Source organism: Ciconia boyciana, chromosome 1, assembly GCF_034638445.1.
Source record: "Ciconia boyciana chromosome 1, ASM3463844v1, whole genome shotgun sequence".
NCBI lineage: Eukaryota > Metazoa > Chordata > Aves > Ciconiiformes > Ciconiidae > Ciconia > Ciconia boyciana.
In genome coordinates, this window is record NC_132934.1 from 201,082,918 (window position 1) to 201,105,132 (window position 22,215).

Genomic DNA, 22,215 nt, shown 5'->3' on the forward strand with positions numbered 1-22,215 from the left:
CCCCGGCCCCGGGATGCCGCATCACCCACCCCGGTCCCGGGACCCCACAACACCCACCCCAGGCCTGGGACCCCGCATCACCCAGCCCGGCCCCGGGACCCCGCATCACCCAGCCCGGCCCCGGGACCACGGAACGCCGCTGGGCCCCAGCAGCCCCCGCCGGCACCGCTCCCCGCCGCCCCCCGCCCCCGCAGCGCGCGCAGGCGCAGGGCGAGGGCGCGCACCCCCTCCCCGGCACGAGCGCACTCCCCCCACGCCCCCCGACTCCCGGCGGCGGCGCATGCGCGTCGCCTTCCTCCCCCGCCCGCTTCCCTGCCCCTGCTCCACAGAGCGGGGCGCGAACCTGGGGGGGGCGTGGTCCGGTGAGGGGCGAGTCCCGAGGGGCGTGTCCCGCGGGCGGGGGCGTGGTCTCGGGGGGCGTGGCGCGGCGCGGCGCGCCCTGTCCATGGTGCGGGCGGCGGCGGCGGCGGCGGCGCGGGTGTCCCCGCGGCGGGAGGGCGGCGGCGCGGGGCTGCATGGACGTGATGTCCCCGCAACAGGAGCACCTCGGGCCGGGCCGCTCGTCCTCGGTGAGCGGCGAGAGCAGGGTCTTCGCCGCCGCCGACAGCAAGAAGGTGAGGCCGCCCCCGGGAGACCCCGCGGGAAAGCGCCCGCCGGCCCCCGCCCCGGTGCCGGAGCCCCCCGCGGGCCACCGCGTCCCCACGAGGCACCCTGTGGCCCCATCGCCCCGGGCCCTGCGCCGCCGCCGCCGGGGCAGCGGGCTGGGCGGCACGCCGCCATCGGGACCGGGGCCGGGGGAGCCGTCTGGGGAGCTGGGGCTGGGGGTGTCCGCGGGAAGGGCTTGCTGCACGGGCGCCCCGGGGAGCTGGGGGTGCGGCCGTGCCCGGTGGAGCTCAGGGGGCTCTGCCGGCTGGATAACCCCGGAGACCTAACGGGGGTTGCTACACGGATGTCCCGGGAGCAAAGGGAGGCTGCTGCCTGGATGTCCGGGATAGGTGAGGAGTGCTGCTGCATGGGTGTCCCGGGGAGCTAGGGAAGGCTTTGCTGGGTGGTGTTCGGTGGAGCCAAGGGGCTTTGCTGCATGGATTTCCCGGTGAGCTGAGGGCGGGGGGTGCTGCATGGATGTGCTGGGGAGACCTAAGGGGAGGCTTTGCTGGATGGATGTCTGGAGGTTTTGCTGGGTGGATATCAGAGCGAGCTGGGGGAGGCTTGCAGAATGATTGTCCAGGGGAGCTAGGAGGGATATGCTGCATGTGTGTCTGGGGGGGAGCGAGGGAAGGGTTTGATAAAGCTGAGGGGGTTTGCTGGCTGCTCTCGCACGTGCTTTGTGTAAGAGAAATGTAAGAGCAGCTTCCCGAAGAAGTGCCTTGCGCTCTCTAAGTATCTCACAACTGATAGCAGAGGAGCGTCATCCCATCTTCAAAACTGATTGTAAAATCTGTTTGATGTCTCGAATTGCTTTTCAGCATCTGACACAATCATGTGCAAAATACTCACTTCTGCATACAGCCAAGTACTTGTTTCTGCCTTATACTTTGCTGTAACGAGCGAGCTGTAATAACCACATTCTTCCCACTGTGTAAAACAGGAACTCTTTTTTTCTCCTTGCTTTAGCAAGTGCTGTAGTGTTTTTCTACCCAAAGTAGAGCTGGTACCTTCCTGCCTTACCAATTTTGCCTCACGATGACATTTAAATCTATGCACTGCCTTGTCATTAGAGGTGCACAATACTACTCACTGCTAAATACGCTGGCAGTATTAGAATGACTGGCCAGGTTACAGTGTCCTTTACTAAATCTGTCCACCTGGTGACATGAATTTAGGATGCCAGGTAGTAGAGGCTGAGCTTGTGTCCAGTCCTGCTGCTGACTGGCTGGGGCTTTGCTGGCCATGGCACAGCGGTGCGGAGAGGAGTCCTGGTCCCTCTCCTCCTGCTGAAGCATCAGTTCGGGCTGGGAAGCGATGCTGTGCATTTCCATGGGACGTGTCCATGTGTGCCGTGTCCCACCAAGGCATGTAGTGCTCCAGCCTGACCGCGGCCCTGGGGACCTCTTCTCATGGCAGCTGCTGCCAACGGTGAAATGGTTGCCTGGAGAGTGTTTGGCCAAGATTTCTACCACACTTCACTGCAGTTAATACCTGATCGGTTTCTGATGAGGGAGTGTGATAACACCTACACAAAGTGGTAGAGTACCTTCTGCTGCATAGCTGGACAAAGTGATGGAGTAGATACTCACCCTCTCCAAGTACTGCAATCTAATTTGAGGTGCCTAAATGTGTGGCTTTGATTTTTCTTCTATCATTTCTTTCATTTTTGCTGGAGACAGGGTACCATGTACCTTCCAACCTGTCAGAGCCCTGATGCCAGGCATCTGCCTGAAATGAGAAGGAATGCTCAAGTACTGTGAAGATGAACATTATTTTCTTACAAATTCTGCTTCATGATTCAGCATTCTGAGGACAAATATTAATTGTAGTACTTGTGTTTCCTGTTCCTGCTCCTGCTCCAAAGAGCCCACGGTCGAAGGAACGCAGACCTTGTTTTTGCCAGCGCTGACAAGGGAGCGGGGATGTTACTTTTTACAGATCTTGGCAGCCCTTTTGGAATTCCTCAGCGTGGAGGCACATGCGGCGGGGGTACAGATGGAAATCCTCCTGCGGAGAAGCAGCTTGAGACCCTGGCTGGGCCATGCAGCATATGGCAGCTTTGCACACCATGCACAGCCAACACAGGCCGCCACCAACATCCAGCCAACTGCTCAGCTGGTCGTCCACACTCGTGGTGCTCCCTTGAGACTACTAGCACGCCATCTCTTTGTGTCTGTCTGGGGAAGAAGATTCCTACCTTTACGCTTGTGCAGCAGTGGGCTAGTCCTAATTTTGCCTGAAGCTGGATCTCAGTGACAGTTCAAATATTTTTTTTACTACTTGGGTCCTATGAACTCTATATATACCTCTGTCTTGTCTTCTACTCAGTGCCAAAGCATCATATTTTTTTACAATACAGAAAGTCTTTCTTACTACCAGGGAGATTCCACTGCTTGTATTGGTTACATACAGTTAAATGGAAGAAGGTGTTGGCAAGAAATCAGTTTTGATACTGGTGACACAGCATGTCAAGTTGAACAATTTTGTTTCAAATATGTATTTAACATCAACTATTTCACTTTCTGGCACAAATACCCCCAAATATGGGATGCTAAGCGACCACTGAACCTTTCTCCCTTTTTATTATCGTGACTATACCTTTCTCAAATTAAATTTACTTATCTGAGATATGCTACATTGTTCTGTGGTTGTCTGAACTCCTACTTCATCTTCCGCTTGGCTGAAGGATCGCATGCGTGATCACATCATAGGACCAAGAGACAGAAATTGTCTAGGACTTTTTTCATGTATTTTGTGTGACCGTTTCAACTATTTTCCTGGAAACATTTCCTTTCTTTTTCTTGACATGCAAAGTGGTTTGAACTGCTAACCTACCTCACAGACACTGGGAGGTTGTCTCTGTTAAATGCTTACAAGGCATTCAAGACACCCTGCTAAAAGGTGACATCGAAGTGCAGTGTTTTAGTTAATGCTTTGGGAAAATTCTGGGCCAGACTCCCTCCTTACTGGACTTACCGGAGTCACTGGACTATGTGTGGTTGACCTACAGAGAAGTTTTGTACTGACTGTTTAGTTTAGTAACCAATACCAGTAAACTGATGCAACTCTGAAGTGGATTGAAGTAACATGAGTAAGAGTGATTATACTGATAGAGCTTATTTCTACAAATTTATCAAAACAAACTATGCAGAAGAGACATCTTTTATGCCCGTGTAACTGTGTCAGCAGTAGCAGCTGTGGTCATTTAACCGTATTTATAAGTTCCTGGTGTTTCACTTCTCTCTTCTTAGAGGGGCTAGATTCCAACCAACCCTGAGTATTTTACCCAAGACAATATTTGGTAACATAAGAATTCACTCTTAGGATTTTTTGCTGCCTCCTTGAAGATTTCAAGTGACTACTTATAATTTTTTTGAGGCTCAGCATTTTTTTATATTTACTCATACAACGTGTGCAAAAAATTAACTATTTTGCACACTAAGCAAAATAGTGTTTATGGTTTGAGATTGAAATATGTTATCCCATCCCTGTAAGAATGTGTTTCTTTGTGATTCTGATCACAAATACAGCAACAGTTTACTGGAAGGGAAAGGAGAGTTATAGTGTTCCCCATCAGTGTACTAAATGGATAAAATTCAAGCAAATTAACGGCATTCAAAGAGTAAAGGTAGTCGAACATAATCTTCATGCCTTTACTTGTCTTACTCTGCAATCAAGTATGTATTTGCCATTATACCTGATGATGTCTTGATCTCCTGCCCTTATATATATGTTTTTTAACATAAAGCTCCTTAAGCAGAGACTTCTTCCTGTGAGTCTCTGTCCTGTTTACTATGATCCTGGCTGAGGATCTGGGGGGTTGCTGTCAAAATCACACCTGGTAGTGCCAGGAATCTTGGCTGTCCAGGAGCACTTCTGGCACTGTTTAGTGAGGTGATGGACAATTCCTGTCATCCCGCAGACATATCCTGTAGCGATTTTATCTCTGATGAGGACTGAAAAAGCCCCTATTTTAATAAAGTCATCCATGTAGTTGGCCCTTAGGTTGAAATCACCTTGGCAGGCTGTGCTGGTGTATGGTAACTTACTGTTGTGATGTGCCTCCTGATGCTGCTTTAATTACGAACTAGCATTAGCAATCCTTCCTCTGTCAGATGACAGAAATTGAAAATTATGAATAAAACAATGTGTTTTAGTTCTTGAGTTTCCTAGTCTTGGGTTGGTTTTTTTTTGTCCCTCATGGTGGCAGTAGGAAAGAGAGGGACTCGGCATGTCATGTGGGATCTAATACCCAAGAATGGCATATAGCAAATTTTTGCCTGTTTAATTAATGCTGCTTGAAGTATCCATGTGAAGTGAGGGGGAATCTCCTCCCTTCGTCATCTGTAAACTGCTCCTGAGAAAGCCTTGCTGTACAGACGCTGGCCAGAATCGTGCCCGTGTGTTAACCTTCCTGCTTTGTGTCAGGCTTGAAAGGAAACTTTGGGCTTCATCAAAACCACTACAACCAGAGTCGCTGGTCTGAGCACTGCGGGTGCAGTGCAGCTGACAGTAGGACCCATAGGCTAAATATTCTATGCTCCCCTCCTCCACATTTTTAGTAGTCTTCCACATCTCCATCTTTCGATGTAGATGGGTGAGATCTTTTGAACACATCCGTATCAGTGCTTCCAAAGATTATATTATATCCATTAATATCCTTTGGGAGGTAGTTGGTAGAACATCTTTTGCTTATAGGTGCTTTCATCAGTTTTTCTTTCTACTCCTACATGGCCTTTAGTCTCTGTCTTTGCTGTGCTCTCTAGCAGCTGCTGTTCCACGATGATGTGCTTTTGCTTCCACTGTGTTGATAGCTCTTTCCTCTCGTGCCCCTGCAGTTGTTTTCTCCTCGGTTATCCATCCAAAAATGGCTTTCTTTTTAGGAAGGTCCTTGTAAGTAAAAGTATTCTGCCAGCATAAACAAAAGCACATAGTTTTGTCACCTGCTCTGCCTTCATGGTAAATGGGCTCTCCGTGGGACCTAGACATCTCTGCTGCCTGAGCCAGCAGTTCAAATGCAGTCATCTTCTCACCCTGTTTATAAGGGCTCGGGATTGTTATAGGTCAGTATAGGGCCATTTCTTGCTTTTTTTGTATAAGAGATTCTTGTTATTTCTGGTATTTTTAGACAACCATATGCTGTAAGCGTAACAAATACTGTATTATGGCATGTAGGAAAAAATGATTCTTGTAAGTAGCCCAGTGATACAGGGGAAAGAGTGATGCCCAGTTGTCCTGGAAAATTAACTGCTAGGTGCTGAGGATTGTTTTGATTTTTTGATTGTCGGGCAGTTAGTTGAACTTTGCCTTACAGTTTTTGGTAAAGGTTTGTGTTCTGTGCTTTGGTTCATGTCTTTGGTTCAAAGCAGAAATGTATGCCACAGATAGGTTTTGTTGCTCAGACAACAAGAACAGAGTTTGCATGTGTGAAATCCCTCACGGTTATTAACTTAGATACTTTTAAAGAGTAGGCTTTGTTAAAATCAGACTTCCTTTTATTGGAAAAATAAAGCAGTGAGGGAGAGCTTAGCCACTTGAGTGCAATCCTCAGCTCAAGGTATTGGCACATGTGAGTGTCGTCCCTGTCACCCAGTTGAATGACCCAGGCAATGTCCCAGCCTTGACCCACTTCTGGAGCCAGCCTGTAAATCAGGAGCCTGCAATCCTTTCATGTCTAGAGAGGCTTTTAGAAGGGAGCCTGCACATTGATGAGCAGGCATTTCTGCTGCGTTCACCTGTCAGTCAGGAACTGAATACATTTTTCAACTATTTTGTATATGAATCTCTTAAACAGGCATCAGGTAATACCATTTTCTCATCCTAAGCTCAAACAGCTCTCTGAGACATCAGTTGTTCCCTGTGTTACTGAGCTCACAAATTTGTCTGTTCCCTGTCCTTTGCTCAGATAGCAAGGAGAAGATTGAGCTGATTAACTCAATTTTCTTGGTCACCTGAGTTTCCTTTTACAGTCAGTGGAGGAAAACAGCACTTCTAGGACAAGGTGAACTGTGCGCTACATGTGTCCTTTTCTCTCTGTTGACTACGAAAGGAGCACAGAGCGAATAGCTCAGGTGTGCAAGTCTGAGGTTGGGTGAGAGGAATCCTCCTGCACGTGTCTGACCGTCGTATCGGTCAGGCACCATAACCTGGCCGCGTGGGCAGTGTGCTCCCGGGGAATCACAGCACGCAGCTCCTGCGTTAGCCTGCCTGCTTCAACCTCCTCACCTGTGCAGTAGCTGCAGCAGGGTACCTGCTTATTGCACAGATCTTCACTTCTCTAGATACTCGTAAAATATTATAAACACTGTATATCTGTTACTTAAGTTATTTGTCATCACAAAAGAAATAGTAAGTACCGTGAATTTTTTCACACGTTCTTTATTTAATTCATGTTCTGCCATTCTCCTTCTAAGTTTGATATAGTTAAGTGATATACACAAAGTACAAGAGAGTGCTTTATCTTCAGTTCCAGTTTTTTTGAGGACATGGTGCAGATGCTGCTGCATGTTACCTTTTTCACAGAACAGGAATTAATGCCATAACTCGGCAATATATTAGTTTACATAAATTCCATATAATACCATTATCCACTTCAACTGCAAGGCAAAATTAGTTGAATGCTGGCAGTCAGGGATAGATTTTTCCTCCAGCCGATGACTTGTGAGATACTTGTGAAAGTTTTACTGTAATCCTGTAATCCATAGGGGTTCTGATTCCCGAGGAGAGACAGCATATTTTCAGTGATGGTTTGCAAGGTTACTGTCCTCAGCATGGTGGACTCATAGACTACCTACCATCACAGTTTACAAAATAGTGTTTCAGAGCGTAGGTCTGATCATTATCTGGTGTAAATTAATTCTTTTGAAATCTATAGCCCTATGTCTGTTTATACCAGATGAGAAACTAGCCAAATACTAATGTGTACCACCAGTCCAACAACTGAAAAAGCAAAACTTTTTGTTTCTGTTAAAAAAGCAGTCAAGACAACCACGACCAGAAATGCAGAAAGTATGAAGTTAAACCTGAATCGGAGAGGACGGGGGCGGGAACTCAAGCTTTTGAACGTGAGGAAGGCAAAAATAACTCTAGTTTGTCCAGACTGATACAAGATTATCATCTTTGCATCTGGCACACTGTAAACATTCATTATGGATACTGATTTTATGATACATTTCACATGGGTGTGACTCAGCCAGCAAGTATGAGGTTTTTTCTGTGTTGACCTTTCTAATATTTACATGAAAAAATGGGAGGTTATGATGTGGGACACATGTTGAGAAATGCTTCTCTGTGTCCCACGCTTAGATAATTGGTCATTGCATCTCCTTTTGCTCCCAAACATCTGCTCTCACTACAGCTGTCCAGGATGTATCTCCTCTTCTCCACATTGCCAGGGTGACATCTTTGCACATGTAAACGCAGTGAAACTGAGGAGAGCAGGCATCTGGGTCCAACTTAGCCAAAAATGAATTTGTCCTCTTCCTTCTCAAAGTAAATCAATTCAAGTTATCATGATGCTCACTTATTTTATTTTCTCAAACTCTCTACATAGCAAAATAAAAACAAACCCCCCCTTTCTGTCTCTAGTCAATGTCTCTGGGTAATGTTTTTATTTGCATGCAGCTGACCTGACTCACTTCACTTCTGCTGTGAAAATTTTCCTTTTCCAAATCTCATCAGTGATCTTTATATGTTTTAAGGCTCTTTTTTGTTAAGCTTTGCTTAATAGCTGTATTAAAAGGTTGGCCGGGGAGGCTGTGGAATCTCACCCTCGGAGATAACGCAGACCTGCGCCGGAGGCGGTCTGGAGCAGCCTGCTCGAACGGGTCCTGCTCTCAGCAGGTCCAGAGAGGCTGGACCAGAGACCTCCTGGGATCCCCTCCAACCTGAATTATTCTGTGACTCTCTGCCAGTCATTTGAGCTCTTGTTAAACTTGCTGGAGTCCTAATCTCTACCTTGGTCCTCAGGTATTTAAGTCAAGACTGCCACAGGCACTATTCAGTGCTGCTAACCCAAGCATGAAAAAAATTGCCATAATTGAGAGACATTTTAAAATGCTGCATTTTTTTCAGTGGCTTCCTTTTCAGACCTGAGAAGCCAAAGGATTTAAGATAACCAAGCCTCCACTGTATTCACAGGAGCTGAGATGCTCTAGTTTTAACCACCCCCTGAAAGCCACCTGCCCAATAATCAGACTTGCAGTAAATTTCCAATTGGGAGTTGATGTTTATATAAACTCCTACAAAAAATGCTGCTTGGGAGGAAATCTGTGGCTTGTCTTCTGTAGGATGTTAGACTGCGTTGTTATACAGGTCTCTTTTTGCCTTCATATTTTTAGATATGCTACTTTTTAAAATGCTAACAGCTTCTCAGATTTGCTAGCAGTAAGACAAACTGATTTAATTCACTAGAAAAATTTAGCAAAGTATTTTCTTTCTTTTTTGCTCAAAACTAGCAAAAATGGGCATCTATGTTGTTAGTAATCTATTAAGTTATTATCCAGCTATTTTCTGATCAGATAGAAGACATCTAAATGTTCCCAGGCTTCATTTATCGGTCTTGAGAAGGTTATTTTTTGATGAAAGAAAGAGGGAGGAGGGGATAATTTTTAAAGGTGAATTGAAATTACACAGTTGAATTTATAACAATTGCTGCACAATAGCTGTAACTGAATATCTGACAAAACAAACAAGTGTGCTCTACATAAATAAAGGGGGAACCAAAAAAATGACACAATAACAAATGCACTGCAATGAGTAAAAGAAATACACTTGTCAAAAGCAAGTAAAGCACGTAGTGCTGTAGAGTTTCATTTCTCCGAAGGGAGCACGCCGTGCACCTGCCCAAACAAAATGTGTGCCACATCCAGCACATACATTGGCAGAAGAATCAGTTGTTCCCTAACATATCTGATCCTGGTAGTCAGGGGTTATTTTTAGTATAAAGGAAGAAAGTCTTGCTTTGCGATTAGCTGAGAACAGAGACTTCATGACTGTCAAGGGTTCACCTGTTTGTGGGCTCTCAGCGGTTAGCAGGCTGGTGTAAGGGACCGCTCCAGCATTGGAAACTGTCCTGTCGGGGTCTCAGGAGGAGTTCAACACCGGTCCTGTTGTTCACCAGTTTATTCTGAAAAATATTTGAGCTAAATAAGGTAACAACCACCCATCTGGTGGAGGGTCAGTGAGAGGAGAGGTCATGCACCTTGGCAGCAGGCTGCACAACCGGTTCTAGAGAGCAGCTCCAAAGTTAGGGCCAGGACTCCTTAGTCCTGCTTCTGGCTGCAGGAGGGAGAGGATACAGTGGTGAATACATTTGTGGTCGGGGAAATGTGTGGTTTTGTCTCCTGTGGGTGCTTTTGAAAATTTCTACCTCTGGGGAGAAGAGTGTTGTTTATTTGCTCAGTATTTTTATTGTAGTATTAAACCTCACTCAATGGGAATCCATGCTCCCTTGATAGCTACTGACATTGTCATTTCTTCCCTATGCTTTGTCTTTTTTTTCCTGCTGCATTCTCTGTCTTTGAGTGTCTCCTTTTTCCCATTCCCTTCCTAGTTCTGTGCTAAGAACTGCCCTGCCTCTCACTTTCCTATTTTGTCCCATACATAATCAGGAATTAAAAAAATGTCATCATTGACTACTGAGAGACAAGACGTAATGCTCCAGCTAGATTAGTAGGGAAGGAAAATGCCCTCACGTCTAAAGATTTGGAAAAAAAAGGTAGCCCAATGTAGCACATAAGGTTAGGTAGGTAGAATCCAAACCTTTATTTATGGTAAATGTCAGACCTGACACAGAAATGTATCAAGCATTTGAAATTTGAACCACCATCTGGATATGTGATAAATTTAAAGTACAATAGATTATTAAGGGACAAAAAGTGGTTGAGGACAAGCTCTAGGTGTTTATTTCACGTGTGCGGTGTACCTCAGATATCTGTGTATAGACATTAATTATCAGCTTTTCTTTACCTTAACCAGCTTTCAGGTTGCGCTCCTGTTTTCCTCACTATGTGATATTTTACAACCATTTTCCCCCTCCAGGGTTGCTGATGGCAATAACTAAGCCTTTTTCCCATGGTCTGAAATTGGAGTCTGGCTGCGACAACTCTGTATGCATGCAGTTATTGTTCTGAATCTCACCTATGATTTCATTTTGTTTCTCTTTCCAATCAGAAAATGAAGAGTTTGGCCCAAAGACGGCAGTCTGCACCATCTTTGATCTTCGTCAAAGCACTTAACAGATCTCGATCAGTCTCAAGGTGAGTCAGTGAGTTTTGCTAGCTGTACTGTTTTGCAGTTTCTCAGCCCAAAACTTGAAATGTTTTTGAGCTATTGTCCACACCAGGTTGTCAACCCAATTCGGGCTGCTCAGTAGCTGCACAACTATAAAGCCTGCTGAAAGATGTGATAGACCCAGCCCAGAGGCTGGCTGACCTCCTAGAGGGGGTTTCCCCACTGCTGCCACACTAAGCTGTTTATACCCAATTGGGCAAGCAGAGCTGCTCCCCAATTTGCAGCCGGGCATGCAACATTTGGGCTGCTCAGTTCTAATTAATTTGTGGCTGGCTATGATTGCTTGCTGGGGAGATGGCATGGGCAGAAGGAGATGAATGTTTCTTACTTTCTGCCATGTACACTTACGCAGTGCCAGGCATAACTTGGGAGTGGTTGTTGTGGGATTGTACAATTTAATTGGAGCTAAGTTTCTGTCATGGACTGCTGCATGGTACAGGCTCTTCGGGGCTCTGGAAGCACCTGCTGGCTTAGGACAATGCTGTGGGCCAGGATCTGGTGGTCACAGCCTCCTCCTGTCCAGCATTAGCAGCTTGCGGGGCTGTGTATGTGGGGGTGTGTGGGTGTGAAGCATTCAGCATTTTTCGTCTTCATCTTCTGCCAGGATCCTCCTCCCTCCTCCCTTCCTACCCCAACATAAAGCTACCACAGGAATGGGAGTTTCTATGGAGCTAGTCCACTGTCCAGCCCCAGCCCTGACCTGCCATTTGAACCACTCTGCATACATGATTTTTGTCTTCCTGCACTACAGTTCATTAGACTTTAAACTTACAAAAAGTAAGTGTTTATCGAGAAGGGAACCATCTGGTAGGCTGTTAATGCTTCCAGCTGTGTAGAGCTCTTTACGAAGAAACATTACTGAGGGAAATTAAAGTATGGCTTTGTAAGGAATATTTTTTCCTACTCTGTGGTGTGTTAAGTAATCAGTATGTGAGCTTTGGAAAGTTTTTTGTGTTTGATCTAACTAATACCTGGTTTCGTATTTGTCATCATGGAGAATTCCACAGTATTTCAGAAACCTGTGAAAGTATTCTGCGAAAACATCAGAGTTGCAAAATAGGAAAGGAAAATGAGTTGAAACTACTTGCAGGTCTTTTTGCTGGCTATGACATAAAAGAGGAAACTTAGAAATGAATTCCGGAAGGCGTTTGCACCTTTTTTTGTAGTCTAGTGGCCCGAGCCTAACACTGACAGCTAGCAACATGAGTTCTGGTTCTGTCTGTAAAATTTCTTCTGTGGCCTCTCTCTGACATTGTTTCCAGGTCTTTAAAACAAGATGAATGGGTATTTTGTAACCCCTTCATGAGAATACTGAAATTGTTTAGATTGTCTGTACCACCATATTTATTCGTCATTTACTATTATTTCTTCATTGTATTTGTAGCTAGGTTCATAATTGTGATACCACCTTTTGGGCATAGATGACATGCTCATAACCGAGGTTGTGAAATTAGAGATGGACTATTACTATGGGGAGTAGCAATAACTGGAGAGTACAGGGGACAAGAGATGGGATCTCTCATCCCTTGAACTTTAGAGTTTCCTGCAGTTTATACACTTATGTCTCCATAATATCTTCCCTTCAAGCTGACTTAAGACTTGCTCCTCGATATTAAGAGAATGAACTATATTTGATGCTTATATTTCAGTCTTCTGTCATTTGCCTGCTGGGGTTCAGGCATGAACATTTTTCTTCAATTCCACTTTTATTTTTTTGTTTGTTTTATTGCCTGCTCCATGAGTATCAGAAATTGGACATAGATGGAGAGACTCTGAGTGGGATAATACTCAGCATGTACGTTTTCACCTAAGAATTTTACACTTTCTTAAGTGTAAATATGTCTTGCTTGTATAGCCCAGATCAGAATTATTTCCAGATCTGGTGTGTGGAAGGATTTTTTTGTAAGGCCAGTTGGCAGAAACTTTGTGGTGGAGTGGGCTGAAGAGGGGAAAATGTTGCCTTGTTCAGCAGTAAGGGCAATGCTTTGCCTACCCGAGGGACGCTGACGCTTTCACAGCTGATGGATGCTGCCTCAGTCATGTCTGTCCTCTGCCTGTGGCAGGCAACAATTTAGCGGCTCCTGGTTTTTTTGAATTGAAGTGTGTGGCCACAGTGAGAGGTATTGGGTGAAATCTGAGGACCCTGGAGCCAGAGCAGGTGATTTGTAGCTTCAAAGTCTATCACTTAGAGGGTAACACATTGGATGGTGTTTGTTATTGTTCACAGGAGCAGTAATTCTCACCTGTGCCTGACTTCCTTGTTTGGCTGTACAAAACACATTCCTCTTCATCACCAAACTGATGGATGAATTTGAACTTTCCACTCGGTTTGTTCTGTAAATGCTTAACTCTTGTGAAGTGCTTTCTTGTGAAGGCGAGCTGAGGAGCAACAAAATGACTTCTCATGTTTTCTAATCTCCTCCAAATGTTTTATCTCAGACCTGTCTCAGCTCTTAGTTCCCCTTCTTATAGACACAGCCAGCCTGCAAAATCCATTATTCTCCTCTGGCAGTGAACCTTAATACTGGGACTCCGTAACACTTACTTGTTAATGGTTGATTAATGACTTGTAGATAATAAAGCTCCTATCTGAAGTTAGCAAACATCTGTGAGGGATTTATATGAATCCTCTCACCTCAGCAGCTGGCTCACCTCAATATTTGTTGAAATTAATGAACAAGTGCAAAGTTTAAAAGGGCAGGAAATACTTAGAAGCACAAGTCAGTTTGTATTTTTATACCACTTTATATGTCAGGTGTCCTTGGTTTATATACAGGACACTTTCACAAAATGTGGTGGCACTCACTTTGGACAGACTTACTTTGGGGAATTTTAAAGTTTATTAATGGGATTTATTCAAAGAAACCATTGTGACATCTGGAGATGGCTATTTAGCATTCAGAGAATTAAGTTTTTTTAATGGTAGTGGTGTTGTAGCTGTGATGGCACGAGGATGTAAGTGAGGTGAGATGATCTAGCTGGAAAAAGCAGACACTTGTTTATGCTGTTGTCCTCTTCTTCAGTCCTGAAAGAGAAGCAAATCTGAAAGTCTTGTGTGCTTAAAAGCTTGTCTTCTTTTTCTCCAGCTGTATCATTTGGCTTAATGAAAGTTAAGCCTTCCTTACGAATCTTGCCTTGCCGTGTCAGTTATATAAAAGGAGTTACAAGATCTTTGGCCTACAGAAGAATTCTGGGATGGCTGTATGGCACAGAGGTGCACAGATGTGCAACCATGCTGTAATCCCTGCTTCACTCGACTGTAACTGCAGGCAGCAGAGTACAGATATTATAGTGGAATTTGGGCCCTTACTTCGAAGAGATGAAAATATGCAGACTACTCATTGCCTCCTGTTTTTGCTTCTCTTCCTTTTTTCTGTACAGTTTCTCTTTCCTCACAAAAAAGTGATGAATAGGCATGTAAGGACTGTTTCACATCATCAGATGTCCTCTTTGGAAGCACTTTGAGCAAGTTTATTCTAGAAATACATTGGAAAAGTAAGCTTTTGATATTATTCTTGGCTGATACTCAGATGCAGGAAAAATAAGTTTGATTGTTAACTCCATTAATGTGTATGAAATCAGTAAAGGGTTCGGGTTAGTTATATTTGGCCCTGGACCTGTTCTGCAGTTGTAATTTTCCTCTTACTTTTTCTTGGTGTCCTTTAATGAAAACTGCACAACTTAATGATACACTTCAGCGCAACACAAATTATGTGCTTGAAACAGAAATGTCTGAGGCCTGGATTTAAGCATCAGGTCTTGTCATCTCAAAATAATTGATATAGAATAAGAAAGACTTGTTTCAAGTGAAATTTTCAGCCTTTGTTCTGCTGGCCCTCAAAACAATTTTCACATGTGACAAAGCCCAAGCTACCAAGTTTCTGCTCCGCGTTGGCGGACTTCTGCTTGCATCTCAGATACTGCACAGGGACAGCCAAATTCTGCGCTGCAGTCTCTGGCAGCTTCCCCTTTCCTAATGCACGCCTCACCAGATCTTTGAAAGTGATATTTTTACACGCTGAAACTTATTAATATAATTTCACAATTTCTGAGTCCGCATGACCATTTATAGATATGTGTCTCTACACACTAAAGGTGTTAAAATATCCATAACGAAACTACTCTTTATGACAGCGTGAAGCGTGTTTACGATGTTATTTTGGTGTAAGCTAGAAGCCGGGGCTGTTTTAAAAAAAATCAAGCATAATTTTTAAAAGATTTTATGAACAAATCTTTAAAGAACCTGAAAAGGAAGTACCTAAAAAGTCACCCCCACCCAATTTTATTATGTGGCTTTTATGGTTGAAGAAGTTAAAGGTAAAAATTGAGGATTGCACAAGTTTCCAAGGTGTTTTTTCCCCTTCTGTATGTGGAAGCAGTGTTGTGCCATTCACGGAGAGGCTTCTCTTCCTTCTCCCAACGCACAGTAAGTGATTCTGGCATGTTATCTTCCAGGGGTCCCCTGCCAAATGCTAAATATCCCAGATAACGAAGATCATATGTGTAATCTAGTAATACATTCCACTTGGCGCTAGTCAAATACAGAGTGTTCCCAAAGTCTTGGACATTGTGTTTTCAGGGTTTTAGTCAGAAGATATGTGGATGATCCAAGCTATGTGACTAGATGAAGACAAAAATAGAGACTTTTAATAAATGTAAATTGCCAGAAGGCCTTAACTGTCTCTTTTTCACAGGGAAGGTGAGTATTTGGTGTTTCAGGCAAATCCGAATGCAGGGAGGAAGGAAATAAAAGTTCGTTGCCAGTAACTAACTTGTTAAGGAGGTATTTCAGTTGTAATAATTTTGCTCATTCTTCACTTGTTTCCATGGTAGCAAATAATTTTGCCTAGCAAAATAATCTCTGTGAGGTGCATTTGGTTGGTGAGGCTCAGCACCTCGGTACGGTATGGGGGCATCGAGCGGGAGCGCCTGCCACCCCATCGCGCCCCACAGCCATTTTATTTACCAGCTGTCGCAGGACGAGGCCTTTATGGGCAGGTACGCCCTGAGCAGCCGCTGTCCCCTCAGCCATCATGGCGGAGGCAGGTGTTGCTCTCACACAGCCCCCCGGGCACCATAACAGCATTTGTTGGAGTGTGGAGCAGGGACGGCACCCACCCGGCTGAGGCCACCCTGCTGCCGGGGCACCTGTCCCCATCAGTCACCACAGCAAAACCTGTCAGGCAGAGGAGTGGGACCCTTGGCCAGGGCCACCACAGCCTGGCCGATCAATGTTGCCATTGCTGGTGGCACGTGGGGCATGGCCTAGGGCCACCCCACCGCAGGGCACAGCGCTGGGGTGGTGTGAGACAGATGGCGCCTCATGGCTAAACCTGAGGGGCTTTGAGAGACGAAGGCCGCCATACTGTGTGTGTGCCCATTTCTGTGTGTGCCTTACACATATGATCAGTGTGGGGTTTTGCCTCGGAAGCAGTTCCACACCACCAGTGGTGGTGGTGTGGGGAGAGATGGGCTCAAAACCAGGACGGGAGGTAGCACGGCCAGAGACTGTCCCAGCCTCCTTCCATTTCAAGTGCAGGTGTCGCAGTTTGGGTGGGTGGGAGAGCATTCCCTTGAAGGCTGCAAAAGGGAGGTGAGGGGAGAGGATGATGGGGTAACAACTCTGAAACTGGTGCTGTGGGCAGCAGGGGAAGATTTACAGCATTTGAGGCAGAAGTGGCTGTCGGGCCAGCCAAGGCCCCGTCTGGGGTTGCTCCCTGGTGTGGCCCTCACCTGCCACCCCATGGCTTGTGAGAGGCCGACTGGGGTGGCGGGGGGCCGGGTAGCTAACACGAGGCATGCACGTGTACAACTGAAACAACATCTCTAAAGCCTCCCCCTGTGCCCTCGGCCACCCAAATGGCGTGGTCACAAGAGATGAGGGCTCTTAAACGCCTTCGTTCACCCTAAGGAAGAGGCATGCCATGGAAGGGAGCCCTTGCAAGGCAGTCTTTCTGAAGCTGCAGGGCTCGTGGTTTTTTGCGAAGCACAAGGGCTGTCACTGTTGTCGGAGTGGTTCCCCCAGGTGAAAATCAAAGTGGCAGCACCCCGGGGTCCTGCCCTCCTCATCTTACAGCCCTTTGAGAGACTCCAATACAGTCAAGAATACAGAAAAGCCATTTTATGAAAAAAAGGAAGAAAAAGGGCAAAATCCCACAAAACAGAGTTTCCCAATGTGAGGGATTAAGTACAGACACCGCTTATTTTATCTTGACTTGTGATATTTCGTAGCTTTTTCCATAAAGCTCCAGCTCCATGTGGTTATAAAAATCACAGTTTCATTAGAAATCAAGTTTCTAGTCATCAAGATGGAGAGAAAATCTGTTCCTAAAGACTCAGTAAACAACGCAAATGAAAAGTTCTTTGCTTCTGGGTTTAATTTTTAGATTTAATTCAGCCTCAAAACTTCTGATCAGGATTTTTTCTGAGGTTTTCCATTTCATGAAAAGTTTTGGTGTTTTAACATTTTATGCTTAATCTGAACGGGCAGAAATCTCTGTATGAGAACTTCTCCAGATTTCTCCCCTCAGTATGTCATGTTTCCCTATGTAAGGTAAGGATACATGAATTTGTAGAAAAATAATGATTTTAAAAAAACCCCACACCACTGTTTTGCATCAAATTGCTCTTCCTTTTTAATGGAATTGCACATAATTAAAATAACTTGTGATGATATTGTACAAGTTGTCATTTTTATAGTGTTTCTAATTCATGCTTGATTTAAGCTAATTATGACACTGGAGTATTGTTTCCTGAAACCACGTGCTTGAATGCAAAAGTTATTTTTATGTAGTAATAGCTGGGGATAAAATTTTATTAACTGTTAACAAGGAACAAAGTGAACTTTCTGAGGCCTCAAATGGCCTTTTAACTCAGAGATTGGCATTCCTGTCCCCCCGCTGCGTTTTTTCTGTTTTGTTTTGTGTGTGAGCATGTGTGTGTATGTGTGCATGTTTGTTTTTGATAAAACCCATCAGTTCTTCATTTATGATGTACAAACTGGCTTATAGCGATGTTTGTACATCTGGAGATCGAAATGAGCTGCGGCTCTCAGAGATATACTGCCTTTTTTATTAAAAGAAAACGACTAGAGGTAGAAAGAAGGAAGGCTTGGAAGCAGGGTTTTGGAGGGATTGGAGTTTAAATGAGGGATTAATTTTACAATAAATGACGAATCGTTTAACACTAGCATTTTAAGCCAAGTCCCCTTTGGATAGAGTTGTGACAGTTTTAAGACAAGACAGTGAGGGGCACTGCTCACTGATGCCTCACTGTCCACATGTGCTTTTGGCTGCGGCCCATTTGGGGGGCTTTTTGGATTAGGCCTTGAGGTCTGGCAAAACGCAGCTGTTGTCCAGCCATTGTGTATCCCTGATTTTAGACAATAAAATCGCTGCCAAATGATAGTCTGGCCAAGCAGTTTGGGCAGCGGCATACCTGAGGAAATCACAGGCCGACTCGCTCAGACTGCTTTGTGATCGTTTATCTTGTGTAAGCAAGCAGAAAGCCTCTAATGATGTGCAGGCTGATGTGCAGCCTCTGGTGCTCTCACCTCTGACAAGGGCCAGCAGTAAATACTCATTGAACTCTCCTCCTGGCTGATACGGCATCGCTTCTCCTGTTCCAGTTCCTTCCTCATGGTGCAGAAAAACTGCTGATGAGGAGTTTTAAATCACACCACGGGAGTAATAGTCTGTCTTTAAATTTCTTCTGTGCCCGTGTCTTAAGTGTTTGAGTACCAGGGGCTAGATCTGGTAAAGGATAATAAGCCTCAAGGGCAAGACATGGGAATAATTTAGGTACCTGAATCTAAAATCATGACTTAAAAAACATCATCTCAGTGGCTGCCTGACCTCCCAAGTGCCTGTGTTCTTTAGGCTCTCTCTGACTGACCAAAGAGCTCCCCAGTGATGGCACATCATTTGGCACATCCCAGTACAGCATGACTGTTGGCAGCATGAACAGATCTGTGTCAGCTGTGTCAAAGGACTAAACACTGCTTCGTGTAGGCTCCTGAGGAGCTCATCCACTAGTCCACAGACCCTATTTAACCTGCCCGTGCAAGAGCAAGGCCCTCACAAAAGCAGTTGCAAATGTTGCTGTCTTTTAAACCTCTGGCTGAGACCACTTTTCTGGAGTGTTTTTTAATAATTGTTTAGGGCAGTGGTTTCTGAACATGCAATATCAGGGCTGAAGTGGGAAGGAGTCTGGCTCATTGGGTATTTTGGCAGGGAGGGACCATGGTCAATGTTGCAAACAAGGTTTGTGCCATCTAGCAAGCTTGGTGTAAGCTATGCTAGGCGTTTCTAGCCTGCTCCTTAGGCAGGACCGCCACTGCTCTTTGTGAAACTGCTGGCCTCAAAGTCTCGGTGCTTTCGATGGATCACCCAGGTTCAGCTCTCTGCCTCCTTAGGCAATTCATCTTCGGCTTCCCAGAAGAGTGATGTAACTGCTAAAGCAGAGGGTAGTTGGAGTGAGTGGAGACTTTCCTTCTCCCTCCCGCATTGAAGCTGGGTCACTGTGCAGAAGGACATGCAATGTTCCTGGGACCAAAAATCTTATGTTCACAGGAGCAAGCTTGGCTCTGTAGATGAATGGTAAAAGCACTTACCTGGGAGGGAAGAGGCCTGCATCTGTTCCCAGGATTATTTTTGCGCATCACCCACTGAGACATCCGCGTTCAGCCTGTCCCGTCCCCTAGCTGGAAGCGGTTGTAAGGACTGAGATGAGTGTGCTGGTTTGGATCCTCGTGCGCTCTGTAGGGAGCCTGTGCACTGAACACAGACTGCATTCAGTGGGAGTAGGTATCTCAGTACATCTAGGTGCATCCTAGGTCTTCATGGCAGGATTATTCAGAAAATGCAGAAAAGAATTGTAAAGACCTTCACCTGAATGAATAAGCAGAGTTGAGGTGTTTTCATCCGCCTTCCTTCCCTCTCTTCCCTCTGCATTTTGTTCTGGTAGTAAAACCATATCCAATGTTTTGCAAGGCATCTCATTTTATCAAGGCTCCTCTGGAAACACATTTGGTTGTTGAGTTCCTCTGACTAAGCAACCTCACACTCATTCCCCTCAGTTTTGCTGTCCACGAGTAGGACAGGTTTCCTGGTGGGTGGTGTGTCAAGTGTGACACGTATTTTTACCAGGAGGTCACTAATCAGATACAGGCAAGCTCTGCTGCTGTATCAAAGGCTCAAATAAACATGGGGAAAAAGTCATCATGGGAAAGGCTCTTGCATTTCCCCCTTCTCCAGGCTGCCGTTTATTGCAGGTAACTGGCCTGTGCCCGCTTCTCCCTTAGTAAAGCAATTACCATCAGGTGCAGGGATGTGGTGAATCCTCTAACAGCTTTTTTCTCCAGCTCAAATCACTGGTGGAACAGAAACCTCTGACTAACCTGCCTGAGTAGCATGCAAAAAACCTCATTGAATATGTAAGCAGTTATAGGAGAGCAAACCGGTGCATGTGGCTGCAACTAATTTGTCTGCTGGCTGTTCATAAGGAATCTGGGTCATTATACTTGCAATAGCTGGCAGCGGCAGGCATATCAAGTAATCTCTTCACTGTAATAGGATAATTCCTGTGCTGTAGTACTAGTATCAAAATATGGTTTAAAGCCCTTGAGGCAAACCAAAGCCAGATTTGTTCCTGTTACAGCTCGGACAGGTGCAGTGAAGTGACAATCCCGTCTTCCATGCGGCACCCATATCGGTCATCCCTCGTAGGGTCCTTAAAAACGGTCCTTAAAAATGTAAGCCAATACAAGGCCTGGGCCGATTCTCCCTTCACATCTGCAGTGGAGCTTTGTGGAGTTCACCCAACAGTGTCCCACAGTTGTGGGGATACAGGCAAGGCCGGGCAGCAGTGGCTTCAATGAGAGCTGCAGCTTGCAGGAGGATAAAGCGTGGTGAAGGGGCTTATCTTTTAAAGGCAGTATTTGCAGCTATTTATAGGTCACTTTGTATGTGATTACTTTGTTTATAATCAGCAAGTTTTCTCCTGAAAAAGGGCAATCAGGGAACAGCAGCTGGTGGATTCCAGGTTTGCTTTACCTGGCCACATATTTGAAGCCTTGCATTCTTTTGAATATATTTGTTTTTCTTAAAACTGTTTTGAATGCATTTGTTTTTCTTAAAACTTGGTTGTTGCCTAACTGCAGTCTCTAGCCAGGTGGCACAAGCCGAAGAGGGGAAGAGCCTAGCTGAATTATGTCTTGAAGAATGGGAAAATCAGAGGCTATAGGGGAATGGCTGTTGAGCAATGAGACTTTGAGAGACCATGAGCAGCCCTCCTGGTATTACCTGATAATTGAGTGAGGTGACTGACAGGCAATAAACCTAGGCAGTCACCTAGAAAATGCTGTTTCCCTGTTAAAAGGACATGGTCACACAAGTGCCTTATTCTTGCCCATCCACAGCCTGTGTAACAAGTAGCTACAGACGATAGGGTAGGCAGATACACACAGGCTCACTAACAGCCATACATGATGGTCCAGGAGGGATTTCTGCAGATGCCCACACCAATCTTTTCACCTCATGTGCACCTCAGCTTGAAATGACCTGTTTCTGCAGAGGTCTGCAGCACGCCCTGGCTATTTTTGGTAGCCCAGAATTCCTGGCTATTACATGACCTGCGCTGAACTCTTGTAATACAGTTTGCAAGAAGATATTTGAAACCCCCTTGTGAAGGAAAGGTTAGTTTTGTCCATGAGATAACTCAAAATCAACGGAGTCGAGATAGGCTTTGAAATGTCCCAGTTGTGATTAAGTGGGATTAGATGTCCCCATTGTGATTGCTGCTTCCCCAGAAAATTAAGGTAGGACAGAAACCTTATCCCTTCAGGCTACTGAAATAATACTGGATTCTCCTAGGGGGACAGGGGTGAAACTGAGATCCTAGAGTGCTCCCCTGTATCCCTCCTTGGAATGGGTAGGAAGGAGCCAGGGTGGAAGTGGCAAAGGTGGCCTGTGCCTTCAGACTTCTTGTAGGCCACGAGAAGCTCCAGAAAGCCCAGACAACCATGGTGGAGAACTGCAGCGTTGGGGTGTTAAGTTCTGGCCATTTCTTTGCCCTCTGTTCATCCTATTCTTTTTCCTTTTTTTTTTCTTTTTTTCCCCCCAAAAGGTCACTTTTTTCCTGACTTTTTTTCATCTAAACAGAGAAATCTTTGTCGGGGTAGACGATGCCTGGAATACCATTTCCCTGGTGCAACTGGAATGGGAGAGTAACTCAAGGTGGTGTGCTATGTCACTCAGTAAAAATGAGTGGGAACTG

The 22,215-nt window shown here is 45.4% G+C and overlaps 1 protein-coding gene across 1 annotated transcript in view; it reads left to right on the forward strand.

Annotated features, from left to right (window-relative positions):
* The first annotated feature begins 479 nt into the window (after positions 1–479).
* The window catches only part of ARHGAP20 (Rho GTPase activating protein 20), a 63,512-nt gene continuing 41,776 nt past the window's right edge, over positions 480–22,215 (forward strand). The window contains exons 1-2 of the mRNA XM_072855029.1: positions 480–614; positions 10,822–10,907. Coding sequence (XP_072711130.1) covers positions 516–614; positions 10,822–10,907 — 185 coding nt within the window. The 5' untranslated portion in view covers positions 480–515. The remainder of the gene's footprint in view (positions 615–10,821; positions 10,908–22,215) is intronic.